At 46.7% G+C, this 24,722-nt stretch overlaps 1 protein-coding gene across 1 annotated transcript in view; it reads right to left on the minus strand.

Annotated features, from left to right (window-relative positions):
- Fam171a1 (family with sequence similarity 171 member A1) overlaps positions 1-3,318 on the minus strand; it is a 125,801-nt gene extending 122,483 nt beyond the window's left edge. Inside the window, exon 1 of the mRNA XM_059263595.1 lies at positions 3,189-3,318. Coding sequence (XP_059119578.1) covers positions 3,189-3,285 — 97 coding nt within the window. The 5' untranslated portion in view covers positions 3,286-3,318. The remainder of the gene's footprint in view (positions 1-3,188) is intronic.
- Between the last annotated feature and the right edge of the window lie 21,404 nt (positions 3,319-24,722).

The following is a 24,722-nucleotide window of genomic DNA, read 5'->3' on the forward strand; positions in this document are numbered from 1 at the left end:
TTTAGAAATTAAGTCTTAGGTTAAAGAAGGAGTGTAGCTTGTTGGCTGCTCTTCCTGAGAGGCCCCCGCCCACCATCCATTGCTTCCCTGTCTTTCAACTGAACACAGTATTCTGAACTGAAGTTCAAGTTCGGTAAAGAAGAGGCCTCTTGGAAAGAGAAGCAGCCAAACATTCACTCAAATGTTCCAGCAGATGGTAGATTTTCTGAGATGAAGGAAAAGTTAATATATCGCTATAAAATACCTTTCTGTCCGATGATAACAAAATAAAGGTCCTATGACGAGAGTGAGCACCAAGTCCTTCACCTAATGTCAAGCCTTCTTTTGGCAAGTGGCATTGGGCTTCAAAATGACATCCTGGTAGAGTAGTACATCTGCACAGCTCATCCTTGGAGAAGAATCTTCTGTCAGTCCCCTCAGTGTGGTTTTGTGAGAGGCACAGAGTTGTTGGTCAACTCTTTGAAATAATGCCTTCTGTACAGTTCCCACAAAATGATACTGTGTACTGTGGTACAATGCGGATGAAACATCTGAAAACATCCAGTCATGTTCTAGAGAGAGTTTCCAGTCGCGGCCAGTCAGTCACACGGCCACTAACTGTTGCATTGTGTAAGTCACTCTGCAGACTCAAAGCAGCTTCAGCAACGGAAGCCAACCCTTGAATTTTATCATGAATGTTTAAAGAGCAAAGAAATAGCAGGAAACGTTGCCGATGCTCGCTTCCCCAGATATCGCACCAAGGCTACACTTACTAAAGGAGGTGCCGTTGAGTCCTGGGAACTAGCTGTCATCCTAGAGTGGGTGGTTTCCGTATGTTTGAGGTTTCGGTAGGTTTCCTGAAATAATAGCCAAGCCCTGTTTCTATACAGTGTTTGCTCAAGCTATAATTCAAGCTCATTTCTAGAATAAAAGTGAAGCTCTTACAAATTGGATTTCAGAGGAAGTATACAAACTTCCTAAAACGCACCTCAGGCCACGCTGCGGTGTATAGTTCAGTATCTTCAACTTTTCCCCACCAGCACTGACTCTATGTGCCACACAAGTTCACACTCGGCTTACATATGCACAGTGAAACCAGATCTAGTGCCTGTCTTGCTTGTATTCAGATCTAGGCAGCAGAGAAAACATGAATCGATTAACTTATCCTAATAAATCCATAATAAATCGATTATGTTAGGAGAATGACAGACATTGAGAAGCTTTGAAGAACTCGGCAAGTTAAAGGTACCCTCAGATGACAAGAGAAATTGTCCACTTCCTTCAAGACCCACTAGCTCAAATCCAGGGACCAGGTGGTGCGACAGAGACTTCTGATTACAAGTGTTGATACTGACACCTTAAAACACCACCTTTACCGGAAATAACAAGCCAAGAAAGAAACCCAAAGGCAACAGTATCCATCTTCCATTGAAACTCTAGGATATACTGAGACAGGGCATAAATCGTCTCACAGGCTGGTCATTTCTCTTTTGCTTCATGGAAATTCCATTTCCAGGGATTTAGCAGTAAGACCTTAATAAAAACATGGTCTTAGACCTGAAACCAGTAGTTTTTTTTCCCCCTCCATGATTTTTTTCAATTGAAGCCATGCCTTTTCCTATTTTATAAATTCATGAATTCATTATTTCTATGTATTGCTATTTCAACTACAAAACAAAACACCCAACCTGCCCTCAGAAAATAATGGCCTCATTGAGGTACAAATATCATTCATTGAAATAGCTGATTCAAAAAGCAGTGGGGTGTAAATGAAAGAGGCTATCATTCAGCACTGATGACCTAATGCCATAAGTACTCCCCTCCTACTGAGGCTTATGGGTTTCCTGGTACCTTGTCAAAGCCTCCTTTCCATAACATACATTACTGAATTCATACCCAATTCCTAATGGTCATATTTTACCGTCAACTACGGGTGCAGCAATGCATTTAAAAGATGCCAGCCAGCGATTCGGCAAGCACTGCATATGAAAACCTTCAGCATCATTAACTAAACTCAGACTGTCAAGAGAAACCAACAGGACATCGCCTGGAAGTCAAGGTTTCCCTAGTCCCAAGTTCCAAAGGGTGGGGAAGAAGGGTGAGGCAGGACCCCTGTCACAGGATACTGGGGATGGAGCGCTCCTTCATTCAGCTAGTAGGGTTCACTTAGCAGGACACACACCTTTCTGCCAGGAATCAGGAACCTTGGCAAGGGTCTGAGTGCCTGCAGGAGCTCACAGAAGCCCAGTGAAGGCCCCTCCCTCACCAAATTAACCCCGGGCAAGAGGTGCCCTGGATAGATTCACAGATGCTCATCTACCGGCCTTAGCTGCTCCTCAGAAAAAGGCCAGCAACAGAGAAACACTACACTTTGTCCCCACAAAATCATGTCAAGGAAGCTCCAGGGTTGTCCTCAGATAAATTCTGATTTTTTTTTTTAAACGCATGGCCATTCTTGGTGGTGACCACGTTACTTGTGCGACTGGAAAGCAGATTTGCAAGAGGCCAAAGATTAGACAAAAGGCAGGAGCTGGCGACAGACAGACATGGAAATGGTTTTTAGTGATCAGGGCTTCCCAGTTCCAGTTCTCTTCTCTTCTCACGATGATTCCTGTGGCTGCCTAACAAATCCCTAAAGGTCTGGAAACCACGTAGGATAAGGGGGTGGGGGGAGAAGACCCCGAAACTTTCCTAAACTGCGGCAGCAGACCTAGGGTCCCCAGGGCACAGGGGGCACCCCAGGGCGGCGGTTGCCCCCCTCCCTGCTACAACAAAAGGGCCAGGCGCAGCCTTCATGCTGGGACTCCAGGACCGGAGCTCCGGGGACCCCGGAGAGGGAAGCAGAGAGGACAGTGAGCCCCACGTCGCCCCTTCCCGCGGCAGGGGCTATGGAGCCGCGTGTCCGAGTCATGCATAAAGGAAAGCGCCTCGGATGTAAGCAGAAGAGTCACCAGAGGCTGCCACCTAGGCGGCAGCCAGAGCAGCTGGTGCCACCCAGATCCCCAGGGAGCATCTGCGCCGCGGGCCCAGCGTGTTCCCGGGGCGGCGCCGCCCCCCCGGGTATCGCGACGTGGGGGCTGCAGAACCGCGGTGCAGGTCGAGCTGCTGGGCCTCCGCCACAATGCGGCCCGGGTCCAGCCGCCACCGCTGCCGCGCCAGGCCCGGGCGCGACACAAAAGCGGCCCCCGGCCCCGCCGCCGCCCACCGACCTTGGGCTCCCGCGCCGGGTTCCCGCAGCGTCTTGGTGACCGCCTTCCAAACGTGGCAGCCGAGCAGGCAGAGCAGCAGCGCGGCGGACCTGCTCATCTCCGCGCCGCGGGCGCCGCGGGCCGCTCGGGCTCGCCACTCTCGGTCACGGGCGGCCGGGCGCCGCGCCTCCTTCCATGGCGCTGTGGCTCCGCGCGCCCGGCCAGCCGCCCGATTGGCCGGGGCCCCGCAGCCGGCCGCTCCCTCCTCCGCGCCCCGCGCCGGGCTTCCCCCGACCGCCGCGGCCGCTCTGCCGGCGCCTTAACCCCTTCCTGGCCCGCCCCGCGCCCGCGGGAGCGCATGGGCCCCGGGCCCGTGGTGCCATCTGGCGGCCGCCGCGCTGCGGGAGTTCCCCTCCCCTCCTACCCCCGCGTCCCCCGACCCCTGCGCTGAGCGCCCCGGGGCTCCCATTCCCCTGCAGCGGTTCCCGAAGGCCCGAGGCTTTCGACGTCATGCTCGGTTACCTGCGGGTCCATAGGAAGCAATCGAGTCTAGGATGTGACCTCCCATCCTGCAGCTGTCCGAGCTACTATTCTGACTTCCCCCAGGGTAGATTTGACAGCCAGTCTTACCAGTAGGATAGTAATACCTAAACCGGACTGCAGAAAGCCCAACACCACGGGTTCAATCCTGCTTGTATAGCATTAAGAGGGAAGGGTAAGGAAGTTTTTGCTGGGTGATTTCTCCCCCTCCTCACCTTTGTTTTATGGAAAAAAAAAATTCAATGGTGTGTTAAAACACAAGGAGGGGGGGTCTATTCAGGAGCATTGCAATGGGGACTGTAACAATGGGATTTTGTAGTAGGGGAGATATATTTTGCTGGACTTGAGACTCAGCATGGACAAACAATTGTTTATAACCAAGGAGCAGTGTGTGTGTGTGTGTGTGTGTGTGTGTGTGTGTGTGTGTGTGTGTAGATTGGGTTGGCCCATAAGCATGTCTGTGGGAGACAATCTGGATTGTGTTAATTGAGGTAGGAAGATCTGCCCACTGTGAGTGGCACCATTCCCTAGGCAGGAGAATTCTGAAGTGCTTAAAGAGCAGAGAAAACAGAGCCAGGCGGTGGTGGCGCACGCCTTTAATCCCAGCACTCGGGAGGCAGAGGCAGGTGGATCTCTGTGAGTTCGAGGCCAGCCTGGTCTACAGAGTGAGATCTAGGAAAGGCGCAAAGCTACACAGAGAAACCCTATCTCAAAAAACCATTAAAAAAGAGAGAGAAAACGAGCTGAGCACTAACATGCATGCATCTATTTCTCCCAGTTCCTGATTACGGGTGTGATGTGATGAATCCTGTCAAGCTCCTGCCACCTTGGCAAAGCTACACAGAGAAACCCTATCTCAAAAAACCATTAAAAAAGAGAGAGAGAACGAGCTGAGCACTAACATGCATGCATCTATTTCTCCCAGTTCCTGATTACGGGTGTGATGTGATGAATCCTGTCAAGCTCCTGCCACCTTGGCATCCCGGCTATGATGAAATGTAACCTGGAACTGTGAGCTGAAATAACCCTTTTCCCACCTAAGGTGCTTTTGTCTTGGCATGTTATCACAGCAACCAGGGAGAAGAAACAGTAGCAGAAGAAGATTCTAATAAAATCAGTTCTGTTCCAAAGTCAGAGAGCTCTTTGCCCAAATCTCCAGACTGTCCTAAGTCAAAGAATGCCACCTTCGATGCCACAAGTTCCCTTTCTATCTACAGTCTTGCCTGTGTGTTTCCCCCATAAAACCCTCATGCTCCATCCCTCTAATGCATCCCCAACCAGCACTGCAGTGACCCCCACAGTCCCCTTGCTGGGGATCTCAGCTCTGAGGAAATCTGCTCCAGAATCACGGTGTGCCCTGAACGGCTTCCAGAACAAGAGGCCAAAAGGGCGTTCATCACTGCAATTTTATTAAGTGACGGCAGGCAGTTAATGCACCAGAAAGACAATGAAGGGTGGGGCTTGCTGGTCGACTTTTCATAAACAAGTTCTTCTGATACACAATACAAACTTGGAGATGGCAATGTCCATGTGGGTTTGATAGTTACCTATATAGCCGAGCTACACTATATATAAACTGTATATAGGCAACAGATAATCAGGAAGACAGAAAGAAACCCAGCTGTTAGAGACAGCCTCACCTTTTCATGCTAGGGTTACAGCCACCTTCCTGTTATTCCAGCTCCAACTCCTAGCTAGGAGAAGGAGATGAAAGGCATGCTGAGCCCTCAACTCCTACTTGGGTGCCGGCCCACAGGAACCCAGGGTACAGAGGAGGGAGATGGCTGGGTGGGGGATGGCTACTGCTAACAGGAGTGATTAAAAGGAAACCTCTCCAGAGTTGAAACTCATCCATTAAAACACTCGGAGAGAGCTGAAGAGACGGCTCAGTGGGTAAAGTACTTTCTGTGTGAGTGATGGCCTGAGTCTCCAGAACACGTTAAAAGCTGGACTCAGTAACACCCCAGTGTTCCTAAGGCAAGATAGGAAGTGGAGATGGGAATTTCCAGTAGCCTAGTACACAGAGTAAGAAAAACCAGGAGACTGTGCAAGGTGGAAGGACCCACACCTAAGACTTCTCTGACTGCCACATGCGCCATGGAAACCTTGCCCCTGCACACGCACGCACGCACACACCGCACACACACACACACACACACACACACACATACCTGATAAATTCCGAATTTGGGATGTTTGTGTGTACATGTGTGGTGGGTGCATGTACACATCATCTTTAGATGTAGCCTTCAGGACGTGGTCCACCTTTGTTTCTGAGACAGGGTCTACTCACTTTTACCTAGAAATTACTTACTTGGGTAAGCTGCCTGGTCAAGAAGCCTCAGAGATCCCTGTGTCTGCCTCCCTCAGTGCATGTCACCACACAGCTTTATTATGAGTCCTGGGGACTGAATCCAGGCCCTTGTGCTTACAAGGCAACTTACAAGCACTCTACCAACTGCTAAAGCCATCTCCACAGCCCAGGGGATTCTTAATATATGCCACTCACTGGACTAGAGTATTTCCTCATAATGGCTTCTTTGATTGATATTGTTTCTATTTTATAAATGAGAACACAAGATTTAGTGCTATTAAATAATTTACCACAAATATAAGACCGGTCTGTTGATTGCAAGCTCAAACTGTCTGTAGCATGTCACCTCCAAGAACAAATTGAAAGCAAATGGCTCATCACCACCAGCAATGTCCAAATGTTTTAACAACTCAGGTCCAGTGAGGTCTGAGTCTAGTTCCCAGTATGGTGTCGGTGTCCATTTCTGGGCTTTGATGGTGCACTTCTGATGTATAAGATGCTATAGTTTGGGAAACTGTGGAAGGAGCACACAGGGCCTTTAGTAATATCTTAGGAGTTTATCATGATTTCAAATAATGTTTCTGAGAGCAAACACATCTGTTCTACATAATTTTTCTAAGCCTTGTTGGTTCACTCAGGCCACTAGTGTGTGAGCTGCTGCTGTATAGTTTTAGAACATTTAAAGGAACAAGAAGTCTTAATAAAAACTACAATCCTAAGCACAGATGTTTGAATGTGATGGTTGTTATTACTATTACTGTCACCGTTACTGTGTGTGTAACAAAGTTCTCATGGAGAATCTGGACTTTAAAGTCTATGTACTTTCCTGGCAACACTGAGGTCTACATAGTTTCTAATCATAGAAAAACAAGAAAAACCGTTTGGAGACCACCACCCTATCCTATTTTGCAAATGCCCCTGAGAAACAGAAAGAGGTTAAATGAATTGCAGACGGCCTCCGCAAGCCAGTCCCCCAAGCCAAGAAGAAAGCCAGCCCAGAGAAGCCTTCTCTCATCTCATGGATATTTTCTAGTCTCTTGGGTGGGAGGCTAAAAAAACCCCACAAATTCTGCGTCATTGCACAAGCAAATACATTTGCAAATCATGCATCCAGCATTACGTAAGAATGAAATAATCACACTGATTCTTTACTGGAATAAAAAGAAGTTGGTTTTACCTTTTTCTCATGTTCCGATCCTCAGACACCCACTCAGCAACTGCAGGGGGGAAAATGTGCTTAAGAGGGCGTGTTCACAGAACAATGGAAGTCGGGAGTGTTCTTTCCTTCTAGAACTTTTCCTGTTGCCCTTATTAAAATTGCTCATTGTTTGAGTAAATGACTTATGACTGTACTTACTTGAAGTCGCTTGAGTGTGCAGTATTTTATTTCAGTTTTTGAGGCTTGTGCCAAAAGAGCAAGCTACATGCAGAACTTTTTCCTGTCCGAATTTTCCGGAGGCCTTGACTTTAGAACTGTACGTCAAGGTTTCTTAGAACAAGATTATTTGTTCTGCAGAGCTCTTTCCTGGGGTTGGCACCCCTGTGGTGGGATTTTAATTGTCTGAGTCCACTTTGAGAGCCATTATGTTTTCCACATTTCCTCTCCTAGACCCTGCCCCAGATCCCCCACCCCTGAATCAGAAGCTGCTGGGGGAACAGCTAACTTAGGAGCATTGTGCAGGTCAGGAAGTGTAGCACGGAGGAGTGCTGTTTGCTGGCATTTTGATTAAAGTTTAGATTAAATGTACCCAAAGTTAGGAATTATAAGGGCTTAGCATTTTAGTCTAAACCCCTTTGTTAACCACTTAAACAAAAGGAATGGTGAAGGGTATAGATGTACTTCAGTTGGTAGAATGCTTGTCTAAGATGCAGAAAGTCCTGGATTTTACCTCCCAGCACTGCATAAAACTAGATGTGGTGGTATATGCTTTTAGTCCCAGTATTTGAGAGGTACAGTCTGGAGGATCAAGAATTCAAGGTTATTCTTGGCTACATGGTGAATCTGAGGTCAGTTTGGGCTACATGAGAGCCTGTCTCAAAATCAATAATTAAATAATTGAAAAGTAAGGGGATCACTGTTGGGGGACTTCTGTATTTAGGTGAACACTAATTTTGGTTTCTTATGTGGGGCTCAGATCTCTATGTGAATCCTGTGCCTTTCCTACAGAGTCTGTCTTTCTTAGACAAGATACTACTTTCTTTCCTTCACGTAGCTCCCCAGCCAGGACAGGCATGTCGCCCAGCAGGGTTCTGTGAAGGAATGCATGGAGGCAGCTTTGTGGGAGCATTGTGACTACAGAGGAGGCAGTGGATGTGAATCTCTGCTTCTGTACCTGTCGGTCCCTGGATAGTGTTCTCCCTCCTGTGTCCCACAGTAGCTAAGGAGTCTGGGATACTTTGCAGGTCCTTGATCAATAGATTTTACCATTGGGCAGAGCGTCCGGGGCTAGTGCCAACGGGAAACCAATCTGCTCAGCAGTTCTTTTCAGGTCAATGAGAGCTTTTGAATGCCAAGGGGAGGTTCTCAGTTCTGCTTTTCTCTGACTCCCTGACTTGCTCTCTCCAACAAAGTGAGCTCAAGAGAGGAGCAAGAGTGAGTGCTGCCATTCTAACTGTGAGGTATCTGTCTGTGACCCCAGATCTGGATTTGGAGATAGGATCAGGGAATGAAATGTTGATATCACACACACACACACACACACACACACACACACACACACACACACAGAGAGAGAGAGAGAGAGAGAGAACTTAATTGAAGGAGAGCCTGCCTTCAATCACTGAAACCCACGTAAAAAGCTGAGTGAGATGTACATGCTCATAATTCTAGCATTGGGACGATGGAGGCAGGTGAGCACGTTGGGCTTGTTGGGCACACAGTCTAGCCTATTTGGTGAATTCCAGGCCAGTGGGAGATCCTGTCTTAAAAAACAATGTGGATAGTGCCCAAGGAATGACAGCCCATGCACATACCTGTACAAGTACCTGCGTACAGAGGTGTACCTGCACACACATGAACACATATCACCTTCTTTAGGATCCTTGTGATTGCCTTGTCTTCTCTACCATCTTCTAAATACCAGTTGCTCTGAGTTGATCTACAAAATAATAATACTAGCTATTATTAATAGCTTATGTTTGTGTGTGTGTGTGCATTTGCACATGCATATGCATGTGTGTGGAAGTCAATGTCAGGTATCTTCCCCAATCACGCACGCTCCCCACTACTTTTTCTTTCTTTTCTATATATTTTGTTTTTGAGACAGGGTCTTTGAACCTGTAGCCTGTTGATTCAGCTTGACTGGCTGGCCGGCCAGTGAGCTCCAGGGATCCTCTTGTTTTTGTACTCCAGCACCAGGGTTAAAGCCACTGCATCTGGCTTTTATACGGATGCCTGGGATCTGAACTCAGTCTTTCTGCCTACAGGGCAGGCACTTTACCAGCTGAGCCATCTCCCAAGCCCCTGAGAGTCATACTTATTTACTCAGCTTCATATGGTATGCGCTCATCACCTCCACTAGTCTATCAACTCCCCGAGAGCAGGGATTTTATACAGTTTACTGCCATCCTTTTAGTGCCAAGAAAAAAAAATGTTTGGCACAAAGGAGATCCTTGGTAGCTACCAGTCTCTGGCAATGTAGCTCAGTGGTAGAGCACCTGGCTAGAATGCTGGAGGACCTACGTTCAATCTCCAGTACTTTAATAAAAGAAATCAAACCAGAACCCATGAGTTGAAGTGGAAAAATCCCATCTTACAGTGAAGCAAACATTTCCTTCTCATTATTCTAAAGATGCTATAGCTTTTGCTACCCTGAAAAAAATCAATAAATTGGCAAATATTTATGGAGTTCTAACCATGAACCCAAAGTTTAGGTAAGTAAAGTCAAGACTCTACCCTGTTTTGAGCTCATCTCTCCTCCTAAAACTTTCCATGTCACTGCTATCGTTATTTTTTTCCCTAAAGATTTATTTATTTTTTTACAACATATGTGTGTGTTGGTGTCTATATATGCCACACATGTGACTGCCCGTAGAGGCTAGAGAAGGGTGTTGGACCCCCTGGAACTGGAAGTTCCAGTCAGTTGTATACTGGGAAACCAACTCCCGTCTTCTGGAAGAGCAACAAGTGCTCTTAACTGCTGAGTCATCTCTCCAACTCCAAGTTACTTTATTTGTATTTGTATTTGTGCTGAGTGTGCCTATGTGTGTGCGTGCGTGTGTGTGTGTGTGTGTGTGTGTGTGTGTGTGTTCACGTGCATGTGCATGTGCATGGCCAGGTCCTCCTCAAGGCCAGCAAGTACTCTTAAGCACTGAGTCACATCCCCAGACCCAGTCAGCAATTGCTACTCTTCAGCCATCTCTCCTCAGTTAGACAGGCGCCGCTTCGCCAGTCTTGAGCTAAACCTGGCATCTGGTTCTGAACTGTAGCTAGAGATAAAGATGGATGTGCTAATTTTCACCTTCGGACTAACCCTAAGTCACCTAAGCAGAGGGGAGAAAGTGTCGATTCCTTAGCAAGATTCATGTTCGTTATCAAATGCAAGACTGATGGCAGCACCCGCAAGCGTCACACTGTGCTGCACCCGAGACACACTTGCGACTGTTTCAGAGGGCCAGAGTATGACTAAGACAGTGAGATTTAATCCCGGACCTTTAAAAAAGAACACTGGAGAGAGGCAAGCTTTTCCAACCGGAATTGAAGAGAGAGAGGCTGGAGCCAGCAGCTGTAGGCAGCCGTTCTGCTTCTACGAGGTAAGAACTTAAGCCTGGACCCCGAAGAGAAGGAAGCAGGAGTAAGAGGGGGAAAGAGGGAGACCCGCCCTTGAGTCCAGCCAGCATCTGAAGCTACTACCTCTTTCTGGGATTTCTCCACATGCCAGTGTAATCGTTTCCTTTTCTTTATCTTTCAGTCATTTTGAATTAGACTTTCTATACTTAAAGTCAAAAGAATCCAGGCAATTTAGAGAGCAGAAATAGTGGGCAGCCATAGTTCATTGGCTCTGGATGCTGTTTGCTGGACGAGGTGGTATTGAATTAGTTCCTCAAGTCCTTGACTATGATTGCTTTCACAGTGAGAACCATATCCCAAAAGACCAGACTCCTTCTGTGATGTAGGTTGAACACGTGACAGGGCTGGGAAGCAAGCTCGTTGGGCAGAGTACCCAGCATACAAGCATGTAGACCTGAATCTGGATCCCTAACATCCATGTTTTTTAAAAGCTGGTGTTGTAGTGTTGCGCCTGTACCCCAGCACTGAGGAGTGAGGACAGGCAGATCCTGGGCCCTTGCTGGCTAGTCAGTCTAGCTGAAATGGCGAGTTTGAGGTTCAGTGAGGACTTATCTAAATAAATAGAGTGGAGAAGTGATTGAAGAGGACTCTGATGTCAACCTTCCACCTTCCTGAGCATTCTCATGCGAGTTCACCCACATCCACATCCCTTTCCACACAAAATCAACATCCCAGCATCTATGACATCTGTGGCCAATAGCCAAGTTCACACCAAATGAAAGCCCCTAAAAACATGACAACTTTTGGTGTATTTGGAGTAAACATTTTTATTATGGGTTGAAATTTAATCTACCCACCATAGTTTTCTCTTTTGGTTTCTCTACATACTTGTTTTTGTGCACAAGAATTCACAACCCACCACCACTTGGTGAGTTACCTTTGGGGTAAAATATAGGAGTCCTGTGTGTGTGTGTGTGTGTGTGTGTGTGTGTGTGTGTGTGAGAGAGAGAGAGAGAGAGAGAGAGAGAGAGAGAGAGAGAGAGAGAGAGAAACCAGACATTAGTTATTGTAGAACCAAGCACGTTTTAAAAGATGGATATCATACTGGCCAGTAAACATAGAACTCACCACAGAGAAGTTAATTAAGCATAATAAACAAGCAAAGCAGGAAACTGTGATTTTTCCTGTCTCCAAAGCTTCTGTAACAGAGGAAGGAAGGGCCGATCAACAAAGAACCAGGAACATAAGAATGGGAGGCTTGATTGCAAGGCCCTAGAAGTTGGGCAGACAGAGAAGTAAAGCCCTAAATTTAATCCTCAGTGGGAGTTCCAGATCACACCTGGGGTGGGTGAAGGACAAGGAAAATAAGATGACCTCTGTGCAGATCAGTTATTGTAACATTTGTCAGTAGGTATTCCCAAATAGTTTTTGAGGACCAAATAATGCATTGCAAAATCTGAAGACTTGTGGGGGCCCACAGAGGTTTCCTAGTGAGATCTGAGCTTGCTTTACCCAGCAGGGCTGCATTAGGTGATTGGAAGGCTCTGCACTTGGCTGTGCTGGGGGAGGTCTTTCGCCCCGCCCCTTGGCATTCCTATGAAAAGCCCTTTTGAAGAGACAGAAGGGGCTGGTGGATATTGGTCCAGGTCCTCCGGAAGCTATTCTGAGTTTCTGCCTGTCTTCTCCACACTGTCTTTGTATCCAAATATTTCTTATCCCTCTCTCCTCAAGAGAAGTACTCAAGAGAGGTACTCTCCTCAAGTACCCTGGGAAAAAGTGGGAGCCAGCCTCTCCACAAAGACTGAACACAATGCAGGAACAGATCATACATAGAGTACGTTATAGACAGGAATAGGAGAAGGGGAATGTGGATGAAGGATTAAAAGAGTACTCTTCCTATTGTTAAAGTATAGAGAGTCAAGATGACTGGTGAACTAATGTGTTCCAGGGTCTGGGGAAGAGTTTTAGTGAGTAAAGTTCCTGCTATAATAGGACCCCAGGCTCCCATGTCAGACACCAGGCCCAGAGGCACATGTGTATCTGTAATCCTCCACCCTTTGGTGGAGACAAACAGAGCTTAGGTGCTCACTGGAGAGCTAATTTAGTGGAAATGGCAAACTCCAGGTTCAATGAAAGAATTGTCTCAAAAAAATGGGACAGGAAGTGACAAAGGAAGACAACAAATGTGAACATCTGGACTCCACACATGCACCCAGGATGAACACAGACACACACACAGACACACAGACACACAGACACACACACACACACACACACACACACACACGCACATATGCACACATACACTTAAAAAAAGAAATATGTTCTACTTCAAAGATTTCAGTAGAATTACAGTATAGAGACTTGGAATAAACTAGCATTCCTCAGTATAGAAGAGACCAGAACTTTCTATGTGAATGTATTAACTTCTTGTTATTAGAAGGAACAACTTGGGGGTGCGTATTGTGGCTCACAGTTTCAGAGAGATTTCAGTCAGTCTTGGTGGGGAAGGGATGGCAGGAGGGACATGGTGGGGGAGTGTGTGGTGGGGGAGTGTGAGGTGGGGGGAGTGTGTCAGGTGGGGGAGTGTGAGGTGGGGGGAGTGTGTCAGGTAGGGGAGTGTGAGGTGGGGGAGTGTGAGGTGGGGAGTGTGAGGTGGGGAGTGTGAGGTGGGGAGTGTGAGGTGGGGGAGTGTGAGGTGGGGAGTGTGAAGTGGGGGAGTGTGTCAGGTGGGGGAGTGTGAGGTGGGGGGAGTGTGTCAGGTGGGGAGTGTGTCAGGTGGGGGAGTGTGTCAGGTGGGGGAGTGTGAGGTGGGGGAGTGTGAGGTGGGTGAGTGTGTCAGGTAGGGGAGTGTGAGGTGGGGGAGTGTGAGGTGGGGAGTGTGAGGTGGGGAGTGTGAGGTGGGGAGTGTGAGGTGGGGGAGTGTGAGGTGGGGAGTGTGAAGTGGGGGAGTGTGTCAGGTGGGGGAGTGTGAGGTGGGGGGAGTGTGTCAGGTGGGGAGTGTGTCAGGTGGGGGAGTGTGTCAGGTGGGGGAGTGTGTCAGGTGGGGGAGTGTGAGGTGGGGGGAGTGTGTGAGGTGGGGGAGTATGAAGTGGGGAATGTGAGGTGGGGGAGTGTGTCAGGTGGGGGAGTGTGAGGTGGGGGAGTGTGAGGTGGGTGAGTGTGTCAGGTGGGGGAGTGTGAGGTGGGGAGTGTCAAGTGGGGGAGTGTGAGGTGGGGGGAGTGTGTCAGATGGGGGAGTGTGTCAGGTGGGGGAGTGTGAGGTGGGGAGTGTGAGGTGGGGGAGTGTGTCAGGTGGGGGAGTGTGAGGTGGGGGAGTGTGAGGTGGGGGAGTGTGAGGTGGGGGAGTGTGAGGTGGGGGAGTGTGAGGTGGGGGAGTGTGTCAGGTGGGAAAAGCATTAGGTGTGTGTGTTGTTCACAATGTACGTAATAGGAAACAGAAAAATCAGGACCGGAAGTAGGTATAATCTTCAAAGTTCCATCCCTAGTGAGCTACTTCTGCCAGCCAGGCCCCATTTCCCTCAAAATAGACTCCACTGCCCCTAAAATAGCACCATTCAAAACAGGGGCCCATGGGTGACATTTAAGATACAAACAGTTGACCGTGGTTTTGCAAGGATCCAATGTCCTTCTCTCAGCAACAGCATCTTGAAAAAGTGGTGTGAGGCACTAAGCAAGTTGGAAACCACCACCTTTTGGACAGCTGCAGAATCCCACACCTCCTATTACATATGAAATGCGGCCCTAGTCAGAACAAGACTGGCCTCTGCTAAATGCTGGGATGTGGAAACAGGTCATAAGATGTTTCCCGGGAGGAGAAGCCTGTGCCTCTCCCCCCACAACCTGAACACAGTTGCTCACATCTGCTGGATGACTCCCCCACTGAGCATACCATCTGTCCCTGAGAAGGAAGAAAGAGGCTGTCTGACTGAGGAGCCATCAGGTATACAGCATCACTAGAGGCTCTGGGGCCCAACTTAAGAGGAATGAACTCCAGAGAGCCTCCTCACGCCCACTTGGTTATACTGAAACCACTGAGCCAAGGGAGAATGAGGGGTAAACAAAACCTCTCTCCTACAGCTATGAAATCGGTCCCCAAAGCAAGCACAAGTCTCAGGTCCTGAGAGCTGGAAGGCAGGAAATTATAAAGAGAAGGAGCCGAAGAAGGTCTGAAGGGGGGAGGGGACAAGAGGAAATTTCACCAGTGTGGCACATGGAACATTTATTTATGGCTCTTCTGGAAATACAGGAAGATGTAGGTTAGTGGGTGAGAATCTGAGAAGGGTGGAGGCCAACGAGGAGAAAGGAACATTTTTTGTTTGTTTGTTTGTTTTTCGAGACAGGGTTTCTCTGTGTAGCTTTGTGCCTTTCCTGGAACTCACTCTGTAGCCCAGACTGGCCTTGAACTCACAGAGATCCTCCTGGCTCTGCCTCCCAAGAGCTGAGATTAAAGGCGTGCGCCACCACCACCCAGCACATGTGGTTTTTTTTTTTTTTTAAATGGCTGAAAAATAAGCATTGTTAAGCAGCTACCTTCATGCACAGGGGTGAAGGTGATGCTATGCACTCAAATATGTAAGATAATGAAAATAAAAGAAGACACAAGAATTCTCAGACAAGCCTTGGGCTTGCTGTACTTCCAATAAGTAAGTAAAACCCAAATGAGAAATTCAAGGCTAAACCTTCTCTAATGAAGCAAAAACAGCGACCTGTCTGACCTGGTGAGTGCACTGACTCCAGTTCCAAATACCAGGTTTTAGTGCTTAGCTGATAAGCGTGCCCATGTACCACTGAAGCTTTTCAAAGGCAACATTATGCACTGATTACAGAAGAAACACATAGTTGTCATGGGAACATAGAAGATGTTGAAAGTTAAAGTATAAAGAGAGAAGGAAGTAACTTGGAATCTCATGTGCACATAGTCAGTCCCTTACATGCATACTTACCATTGGCCCGGCTGGGTTATGAATGTCTATCGAATTATTTTCAGATAAGGGACACACTGTCTGAAATGAGAGCTAGGGCCCAGATCATTGTGCCCTTCCCAAATTGCCTTCCGGCCTCCTTCAACTCAAATGACTGCCATTCTAGATGCAGTATTTATTATAACCTTGCTTTTCTTTGTTTTTCTCATCTATCTATCTATCTATCTATCTATCTATCTATCTATCTATCTATCTATCTATCTATCTATCTATCTACATACACACACACACACACACACACACACACACACACACACACACACATATATATGCATATGTATGTATCCATATCCTTACACATTTTGATAGTTAATTTCATGCATCAAATTGTCTGGGCTGTAGAGTGCCCAGATGTGTGGTCCAATACTCAGGATGCTTCTTTGAGCAGTGTGTTTTGCATTAACTTTTGCATTGGTAGACTTTAATGAAATAGACTTGCCTCCATTGTGTAAGTCTCCTCCAATCAATGCAAGGCTTGAAGAGAACCAAAGACGGTTACATGAAGAGGGAATGTTTTCTATAGATTTTTCAAAGGTAGAATCCCACACTAACTCTTTTTCCATTAATAGTATAGTTTAGCTTTCTATGTACCACAGATAAACTGACAGTGTAACGTTCAAGCCTGTCTGGCCCTATTGAGTGGTGGTAACATATATACTTAGCCAATCCCATCCAGTAGGCCTTCATTTTGCTAGGGTTTTGCTGTAGAATCCACCACTGTGCTAAAAACCAGGAATCTGTTTGATTTTTGTATGATGAATTCTTAGAAATGAGTTAGTGTACAAGGTTTCTTTGAAGCCTTGACACCTACCTACTGTTATACCTATCCTTTCATGCCAAGAAAGCCACAAACTTTCAATACTACACTAATGCCTTCATAGTATTCCATATTACAGGAATATCATTTGTTTAATATTATATCTAAGTATTGCTTTTGTTGTTGTTGCTGCAAGTAATACTGCAAAAAATATCCAGGACTTAAGTACTTATTTTCCCAGAGAGAGTCCTTGGAATTGTTGGGTCAAGTTAAACAATTACAAAAATACATTTAAATTTAACTTTATTTTCCCTGTGTTTAGAGCCTGAACTCAGAGCCTTAGGCAAGTTAGGCAGGTACTTTGCCACTGAGCACCATGCACAGCCCCTTACACAATTCGTGTTTTGTTGGAGATGGTGTCTTTCAGAGCCTCAGCTGGCCAAACTTCTGTGTAGCTGAATTCCTGATGCTCCTGCTTCCACCTCCAAGTTCTAGGGCGGCAGGTGTGCAGCACTGTGTACCACTTTCAAAAACGCTGTTTCCTTTTACACTCCCTTTGAAGGTATTGACCGTTTACAGAGTGCAGCATGTCTGGATGTGTAGCATGTCCTCTACTATAGGATGGGCTCCTAGCACTGTCTGTAACAGTTTGATTCCTTCTTGTTCCGCTTGCTTCTGAATCATCAGGGAAAGACGATGTTATCTTTTATTTAAAAGTTCTAAATGCCTTTCCCCTGTATTTCCTTTGCTCATTCCCAGAGCCAAGGGAAGAACAATGGGGTAAGCAGCCTTGTTTTGGTCAGAGAGTTGAGTTCTCTAAGTTTTCCATAGTCAAGCTTTTATCTCTTCTGTGTTCAGTGACAATGTAATATGTTGCTTTAAAAAAAAATCAAATCATAGGATTATGAAAATATTTAGTGGCTAAATTTCTAAAATTTGGTATTTGAAATTATACTTTTTGTAGTTCACAAAGGTACTGTTGGCCTCTGGGCCTGGGACTTACCACCCAGGGCCATGTCTGTGGGGTCAGCAGCTGGACCGGATCCTATTCATCTTCCTGTTTCATCTCATGAAGCAGATCCCTCTGAGTATCAACTAAGAGGCTGTGACCAAGTGTCCACCGCTCACTCATGCGGGCCCAACATATTCCTGTCAGGGCGTTTGGCAGGGCAGATGCCATGGAACTCTAGGAGGGTTAATTTTAGCTATTGACTTGACTGGATGAGGAAGTACCTGCATGCAGGGTGTTCTAGAAGAGATTTTCATGGCTGTGAGCTAAGTGGGGGATATCCATCCTCAGCATGGGAAGGCACCGTTTATATTAACCACCGTTGCATCTCTGTGATCACAGTATCTGACAGAAACAGAAATAAAGGAGGAACAATTGATTTTGGCTCCAGGTTCGGTTCACCACAATGGGAAGGCATGGTGGTGAGGGCCTGTAGAGGAGACTGTGGACCTCATGATGGACCAGGAATCAGAAAACAAGGTCAATACCAAGGGCTATGCTACAGCCTCCAGATGACCTAATTTCATTAGTCTCTCCTTTCTCTTCAGGTTTCATAGTCTTGTAAAAGAGCACCCTCAGATTGGAGAGAGGAGGGGTCATGTCACATTCAAATTGTAACACTATCCAGTTGGGTGTTGCAGAATGAACGCAGGAAGAACTGAATACAGAAGTGGCCTGAGCTATCCCTCTGAAAACTACCGCCAACCCCTGTCCTCCAGACTCCTGGGCTTACCCTGGCTGCTGGCTTTGGTCTCTAACTCAGAGGTTTATCATTGGCTTCTCTTCAATAAAAGGATGCCTTGGGACTTGGAGAGAGCCATGCCACCAGCATCCCAGAGTAGCCAGACAGTCTTCCACAGGGATCATCAGCTATAGTAATTGGTATGAGTCAGTTCTCCAAATAAATCCTTTCTCATATATCTACCTACTATGTATTCGTTCTGTCTACCTGGAGAAGCTGGGCTAACACAAAGTCACTGTCCCAGATCTGCTGATGTTACTTCATATATGACACAGTTACTCCTTAAGAGAGAAATGGAAAACAAACAGAAAAGTCTAAAATTACTTTTCTAAGATAATAAAATCATAACCACATATAAAAAACAAAATTTCCTTCCCAGTTCAGATTCTAGGAAAAAATATAAAAATAGGAAAGTAACAAGTTATCCATTGTCTTCTGATCCTTCCCTCTTAGCAAGGGAGTCGTTCTTTGTCTCTGTCTCTCTCTCCCATTCCCTGTCAGTATATGACTTAAAAGACACAGTCACTGAGCTAGGGATCTACCTCAGCGGTGGAGTGCTTACCTGGCTTTTGTGAAGCTCTCATTTCAATTGCCAGTACCCCAAGAATGACAAAAGAAAACAAAACAAACAAAAATAAAAAGTAAGGACAAAACCAGCACATTCACATGGTAACTTGAAAGCAGACTGTGGTGGCCCCCACCCTTAGCTACCAGAAAGGCTGTGGTTGAGGGATTGATGAGCCCATGACTTTGAGAGCACCCTTGGCAACAATGAGATTCATTACAGAAAAAAAAAAAACAAAAACAAACAAACAAAAAAACAACAAAAAGCACAGCCCGCAATGTACCCTAACTTTTAAAGTGCAGAGTGTTGACACACCTGTGTGTGGACATAAAAGAATAATGGTACAGGCCCTTTTCCCATCAAAATGCATAGCTACTGTGTGCAAATGACAATTGCTCCTGCCAAATCTAAAAGTTAATGAATAAATTCACCCCAGCTTAGGAATGGTTGCTTACAGGTGCTGGGATTTTTTCCTGGAGGGCAAGGTGGTCTGCCAGGGTTCAGGCCACCACAGAAGCCCTGGTCTGTTCTGGTGAGTTGAAAAATACAATCTCCTTTTGGTATTTTGGGTACGGACACGGATGGCAATTCTGACCCTGGGAGAGGAGCCGCACCTGCTGTTGGCAGCGTCTTTGGAGAGAAAATTTCCTGGATTGTGGTTTTCTGTGCCATAAACAGAGCACATTTTACATCCAGGGTGGCTTCCTGTGGGTACGAGGATGGGCAGTCACCCTCTCCCTGACACTGTCAAGTTGCCTTGTTCTTGCTCATTCTACGAGACAGGCTGGCATGGCCTGGAGCAGGTGGCGTGGAGGGTCGAGAGCTGACATCCTGCTCACAGAAGTTCACTCCTGGTGTTGTCTCTGCACATCTGGCCGCGGTAGGTCTCTATCTGAAAAAGAGCCGTTACCCCATTATTTTTTCACACGTACACACTCATGAAGTAATTTGATTAAACATTTTTATTACAGGTTTACTTATTTTGTGTGTGTATAGGGGAATATTGTGCCAGGGCACACATACTGAGGTCCGAGGCCAAGTTTTGGAAGTTGGCTCTCCCCTTCTACTATGTGGGTCCTTGTGATTGAACTCAGGTTGTCAGGATCTGGACAGGTGCCTTAGCCACCCAGCCATTTCACCAGCGCAGGAACTTGATTTTAAAAATGTGTTTATTCGTATGAAAGGGTGACTTCACAATCTAGTATTTTCCATGTGAAAGCTTCAAGTTGTCATACCTACACTGTATTTCTAGAAACCTAAGTCCTATCCTTTGGATTTGTTTGTATGCTTATTATGATGGGTTTCTTAGCAAGTTTACCAAGAAATTGGAGAAATAAGGGGAAGACTGGGACAGAGACAGTGGAGCCTAGAGTTACTAGGTGGTCGAGATGGGTAGGTGGAATTCATTGTGTGTGTGTGTGTGTGTGTGTGTGTGTGTGTTGTGTGTTGTGTGTGTCCACATACCTGTTACCTGTGACTCAGGTAACAGTGGTTGTAACCACAGCTGGGGAGCAGATGACAGAAGTCAAACTCTAGAAGATAACCCAGCTGTTGACATGGTTCCTTAAAAGGCAGCAACCAGAGTAGTGGAAATTACCAGGGAGACATGGCATTGGTGCTCTGGAGGCAGAAGGGTAGCATCTATTACCTCAACTCAAGACAGTGACAAGAGTCCCCTCCCATCCCCAAGCCATCCTAGAAGTAGATGTGTTTGGTGAGAACCAGCAGCCAGACTGGCACCATGAGGTCAAAGAGTATATGGAAAACATACCAATATGGTTATCAAAACATACAGACCCGAGCCTGGGCTGTGACACCGGGAAAGCCTTTGGCAAGCTACCTTATCTCTCAGAATCACAGCTTCCTCATGTGTCAAATGAAGGTCAATCTACAAGTAGCTGTGGGCCCCTTCTCAACCTTCCTTGGCTAAATCAGTGATTATAGGGAGGACGAAGAAAAGGTGGCTACAGTTGCTTTTCCTTGGACAAGTCAATATCATTTTTTAATCCTTTAGAATTTATACATGTAAGTTTTGGGAATAGATGCAGGAAATGACCTCATGGACAACAAAAATAGCCTTTGTTTTCAGATTCTAAAAATACCTTTCTTGGAGCATTTTACTCCCAAAGTACATTAACTCAAATTGGAATCAACTAATTCATTATTATTACTATTATTCACTTAATGATGTTTGGAGTCTTACCTGTCTGGTTTGTTCAACTTGCTGAGTGTGCACCATCAGCACCCCCAATTCTTAATGGGAGAGCTCTGTCAAATTGTTTACATGATGTCATTGGTCTCTGGCCTCCTTAGCTAGACTGAAATATGTTAAAGTGAGGGGCCATTGTGTATTTCTGATTGGCATGTTGCCTGCACCCTGTGATAAGACCCTACTGTCTATAACACTAAGCTAGAGGGAATGCATAATTTATTTCATCATTATCTCACAACTATTTGTTGATGAAGGATAATTTTCAATGTTCTCTTTCCTTACAGTGGATAATGTGAGGTGACAGGATAGCCCATGATGAAGGGCAAATACCTTTTAAAAAATTTTTTTTATTGATTCTTTGTGGATTTCACATCATGCATCCGATCCTACTTATCTCCTGTCCCCTCACTTTCACCCTCTGCCCTTGCAACTCCCCAACAAAAAAATTTAAAAGTAAGACCAAAAAAACCAAACCAAACCAAACCAAACCCAAACAAAAAAGTCTCAGTGTGGAAGCTGCAGTGTGGCCCAGTGAGTCACACAGTTTAGATTTTAGTCCACACATCTTTACTTGTAAGTAGTGAATCATTGGTCTGGTTTGAGGTCTCTGGCTTCTGCTATACACTCGATACTGGGCCCTCACTGGGGCTCCTCCTGGATATCCTAATGTTGCCTTGTGTCGTGGAGATCCTGTGGTTTTTGGATTTGCAGGTCTGGCCCCTTCACATGCTCCAGCAGTTCATAGATGAAGTGGGTGTTGGGGTGGGCTAACTCATTGCCCTGGTTCTGGGCCTGGATGGTAGCTGGGTTGGTCAGCTTGCCAGATTTCCCTTATCATCACCACCGGGGCAAGCTCTCTCACCCAGTGTAGCAGACAGTAAAGAGAGGCCCAGTTCTCCTGCTCTCACACCCTCTGATCGGCCCACCCACACTCACACCACCTGGGCCAGCTCTTCTGTTTTGCCCAGGTGAGCGAGGTGCAGGGCTGCTGTGCTTTCTGGATTTCTGCTCTTGGTGAGGGACAGGACCAGCTCTGCTATTCTTATGGCCTCAAGGCCAGCTCTCTCACCTGTTACAAGTGGCAAAGGGTAAGGGGAGGGAGGGTTTTTTTCCCTCACCCATGCCACCACATGGCAGACAAGTGGGGAGGGGGTCAGTCCTCTTCCTCTCATGCCCCTCACCCCAGCTCACCTGTGCCCTTGACAACAGGGTTGGCTCTATTGTGCTGTCCAGGTGAGGTGCAGGGCCTGCTTTCCCCAGTGCTACTGCCAGTAGGGGGCAGTGCCAATTCTCCCACTCTCATGACTTCAGGGCCAGCTTGCCCACCCACCATACCTGCCACCTAGGTAGCAAGGGGGAGGTGAGGGGGAGGTCATCTCTCTCTCTCCCACTCCACCATATGGCAGATATAGGGTGGGGCCAGATCTCCCACTTGAGTTTGCATGGATCCCCTGTAATCCTGTCAAGGGGGTCAGCACCTGGGCTAGGTGGAGGGCCCAGGCTCCTGAGTGCTGCAGCTGGTGAAGGGAGGGTCAGCTCTCACACTCTCATGACCCCGGGACCAATCAACCCTTGGACACTAACCTGGCCCCAGGTAGCAGCCGAGGCCCCTGAGGTCTGCATGGTCCTTAGTGGCGCTACAGGCCATGGACATCAACATAGATCCCAGCTGTGGTTAGACCATGGACCCACACATGGTCCTTGGCAGCTGCCCAGTCCCATGTCACCATGGCCACAGTTGGCAGTAGGTCATTTAGTTTGGCACAGACCCAACAGTAGCATGACCCTTGAACTCCCATATGGCCCCAGCTTCTGGGCATCCATATGGCCTTTGATGGCAACAGGAACCTTGGACATCAGAGCAGATCCTGGTTGTGGCAGAGCCAAGCACCCAGACATGGTCCTTGCCTCAGCTCAGGCCTGTATGACGCCCTGGCTCCAGGTGGCAGTACATGTCACTCAAGTCTGTATGGGCCCAGCAGCAGCACAGGAAGGGCAAGAATATCTTGATTATTAGGGTGTTGATATTTCTGAGACTGGTGCCATTGAGCTTGCAGTGAGCAATCCAAGTTGGTGATCAAAAGTTTGGTCTTTGGGCCAGATACAGCAGAGAATGCCCAAAATACCAGCACTTGAGAGGCAGAGGCAGGAGAATCTTGAGATAGGTCTGAAGTGGACCCAAGATCAGCCATTCTGGACTACTCAGCAAGTGGGAGGCCAGCTGAGGCTACATTGAAAGGTGTTGTCTAAAAAACAAGCAAAAGAAAGAAAGAAAGAAAGAAAGAAAGAAAGAACAAAGCCTGGGGGTTGGGCATATAATTCAGTTGGTAGAGTGTTTGCTTCCAATGCCAAGGCTTCAGGGTTGAGGTCCAGGGGTTGAGCCCCAGCACTGTCTAAACCAGATGTGGTGGTGCATGCTAGACCTTAGCGGGTAGAGGTAGGAGGCTCAGAAGCCCAAGGTGATTCTTGGCTATGTAGTAAGTTTGAGGCCACCCTGGGATATGCAAAACCCTGTTTCAAAAAACAAAAATTCCTAGGGTCTGGGGATATTACTCAGTGACAGGGAAGTTACCTAGCATACACAAGGTCCTTGTTCAATCTCTAGCACAAAAAAAGAAAAAAAACATCATTGGCTTTTGAGTCAGACAAAAATGGGGTTCTTGATTCTAGAACTGGTTTCCTCATCTCTAAAATAGGAATTTTTAATAAAACAGGTATTTCCCTGTTAGGGAGCTGTGAAGATTTGCACAGTGATTTCTATCCATGAGTCTGACATTAACCGAAAGGATTTAATATCATTTTCCCCAACTTGATGGAAGTTGAGCTGTCAATGATGAAAGGACAGTGTCCTGGTTGGGTGTTATTTTTATTTATGTAGTTTTTATTTATTTTTTGTCAACTTGACATAAGCTTAGTAACCTGAAAAGAGGAATTAGATTACCTGTAGGCAAGTTGGTGGGGTATTGCACTTTCTTGATTGATGATTGGTGTGGGAGGGCCTAGCTCCCTGTGGGTGGTGTCACCCCATGGGCAGGTAGTCCTGGGTAGTATAAGAAAGCAGGCTTAGCAAGCCTTGGAGAGCAAGCCAGTAAGCAGTATCTCTTCATGGTTTCTTCTTCAGTTCCTGCCTCCAGGTTCCTGCTTTGAGTTCCTGTCCTGGATTCCCTCGGAGATGGATTATAAAGCATAAGCCAAAATAAACCCTTTTCTCCCAGAGTTGCTGTTGGCCATGATGTTTATCATGTCAATAGAAACCTAACCAGGACAGAGGGGCACTGAGAGGGTTGCAGCCAACTGGAGGCACGGTTATCATGACTCTGATCCTGTGGTGACTCCTATTTCTTATCCTTGCCTGCTGTGATATTTTATTTGTGCACCCCAATGAAGCTTATCTGGGGATCAGAGGAAAAAGCCAGCCACTACATTAAACATAGAGGTCAGGCAGTGGTAGCATAAATACTATTGGATCAATATTTTAACCAAATAAATACATTTTGAATGCCTCCTCATTGAGTCCTTGCAAATGAGTAGCAAAATATTGTCTTCCTCCTTCTCTTCTTGGTCCTTCTGTTCTCCCCTACCTCTTTCTTTTCTTCCTCCTCTTCCTCCTACTTCTAATACAAGGTCTTTCCATGTATGCCAGGATAGCTTCAAACTCACCATCCTTCCACCCCGGCCTTTGGAATGCTAGGATTACAGTCA

Source organism: Peromyscus eremicus, chromosome 5 (assembly GCF_949786415.1).
Source record: "Peromyscus eremicus chromosome 5, PerEre_H2_v1, whole genome shotgun sequence".
In the NCBI taxonomy this organism is placed as follows: domain Eukaryota; kingdom Metazoa; phylum Chordata; class Mammalia; order Rodentia; family Cricetidae; genus Peromyscus; species Peromyscus eremicus.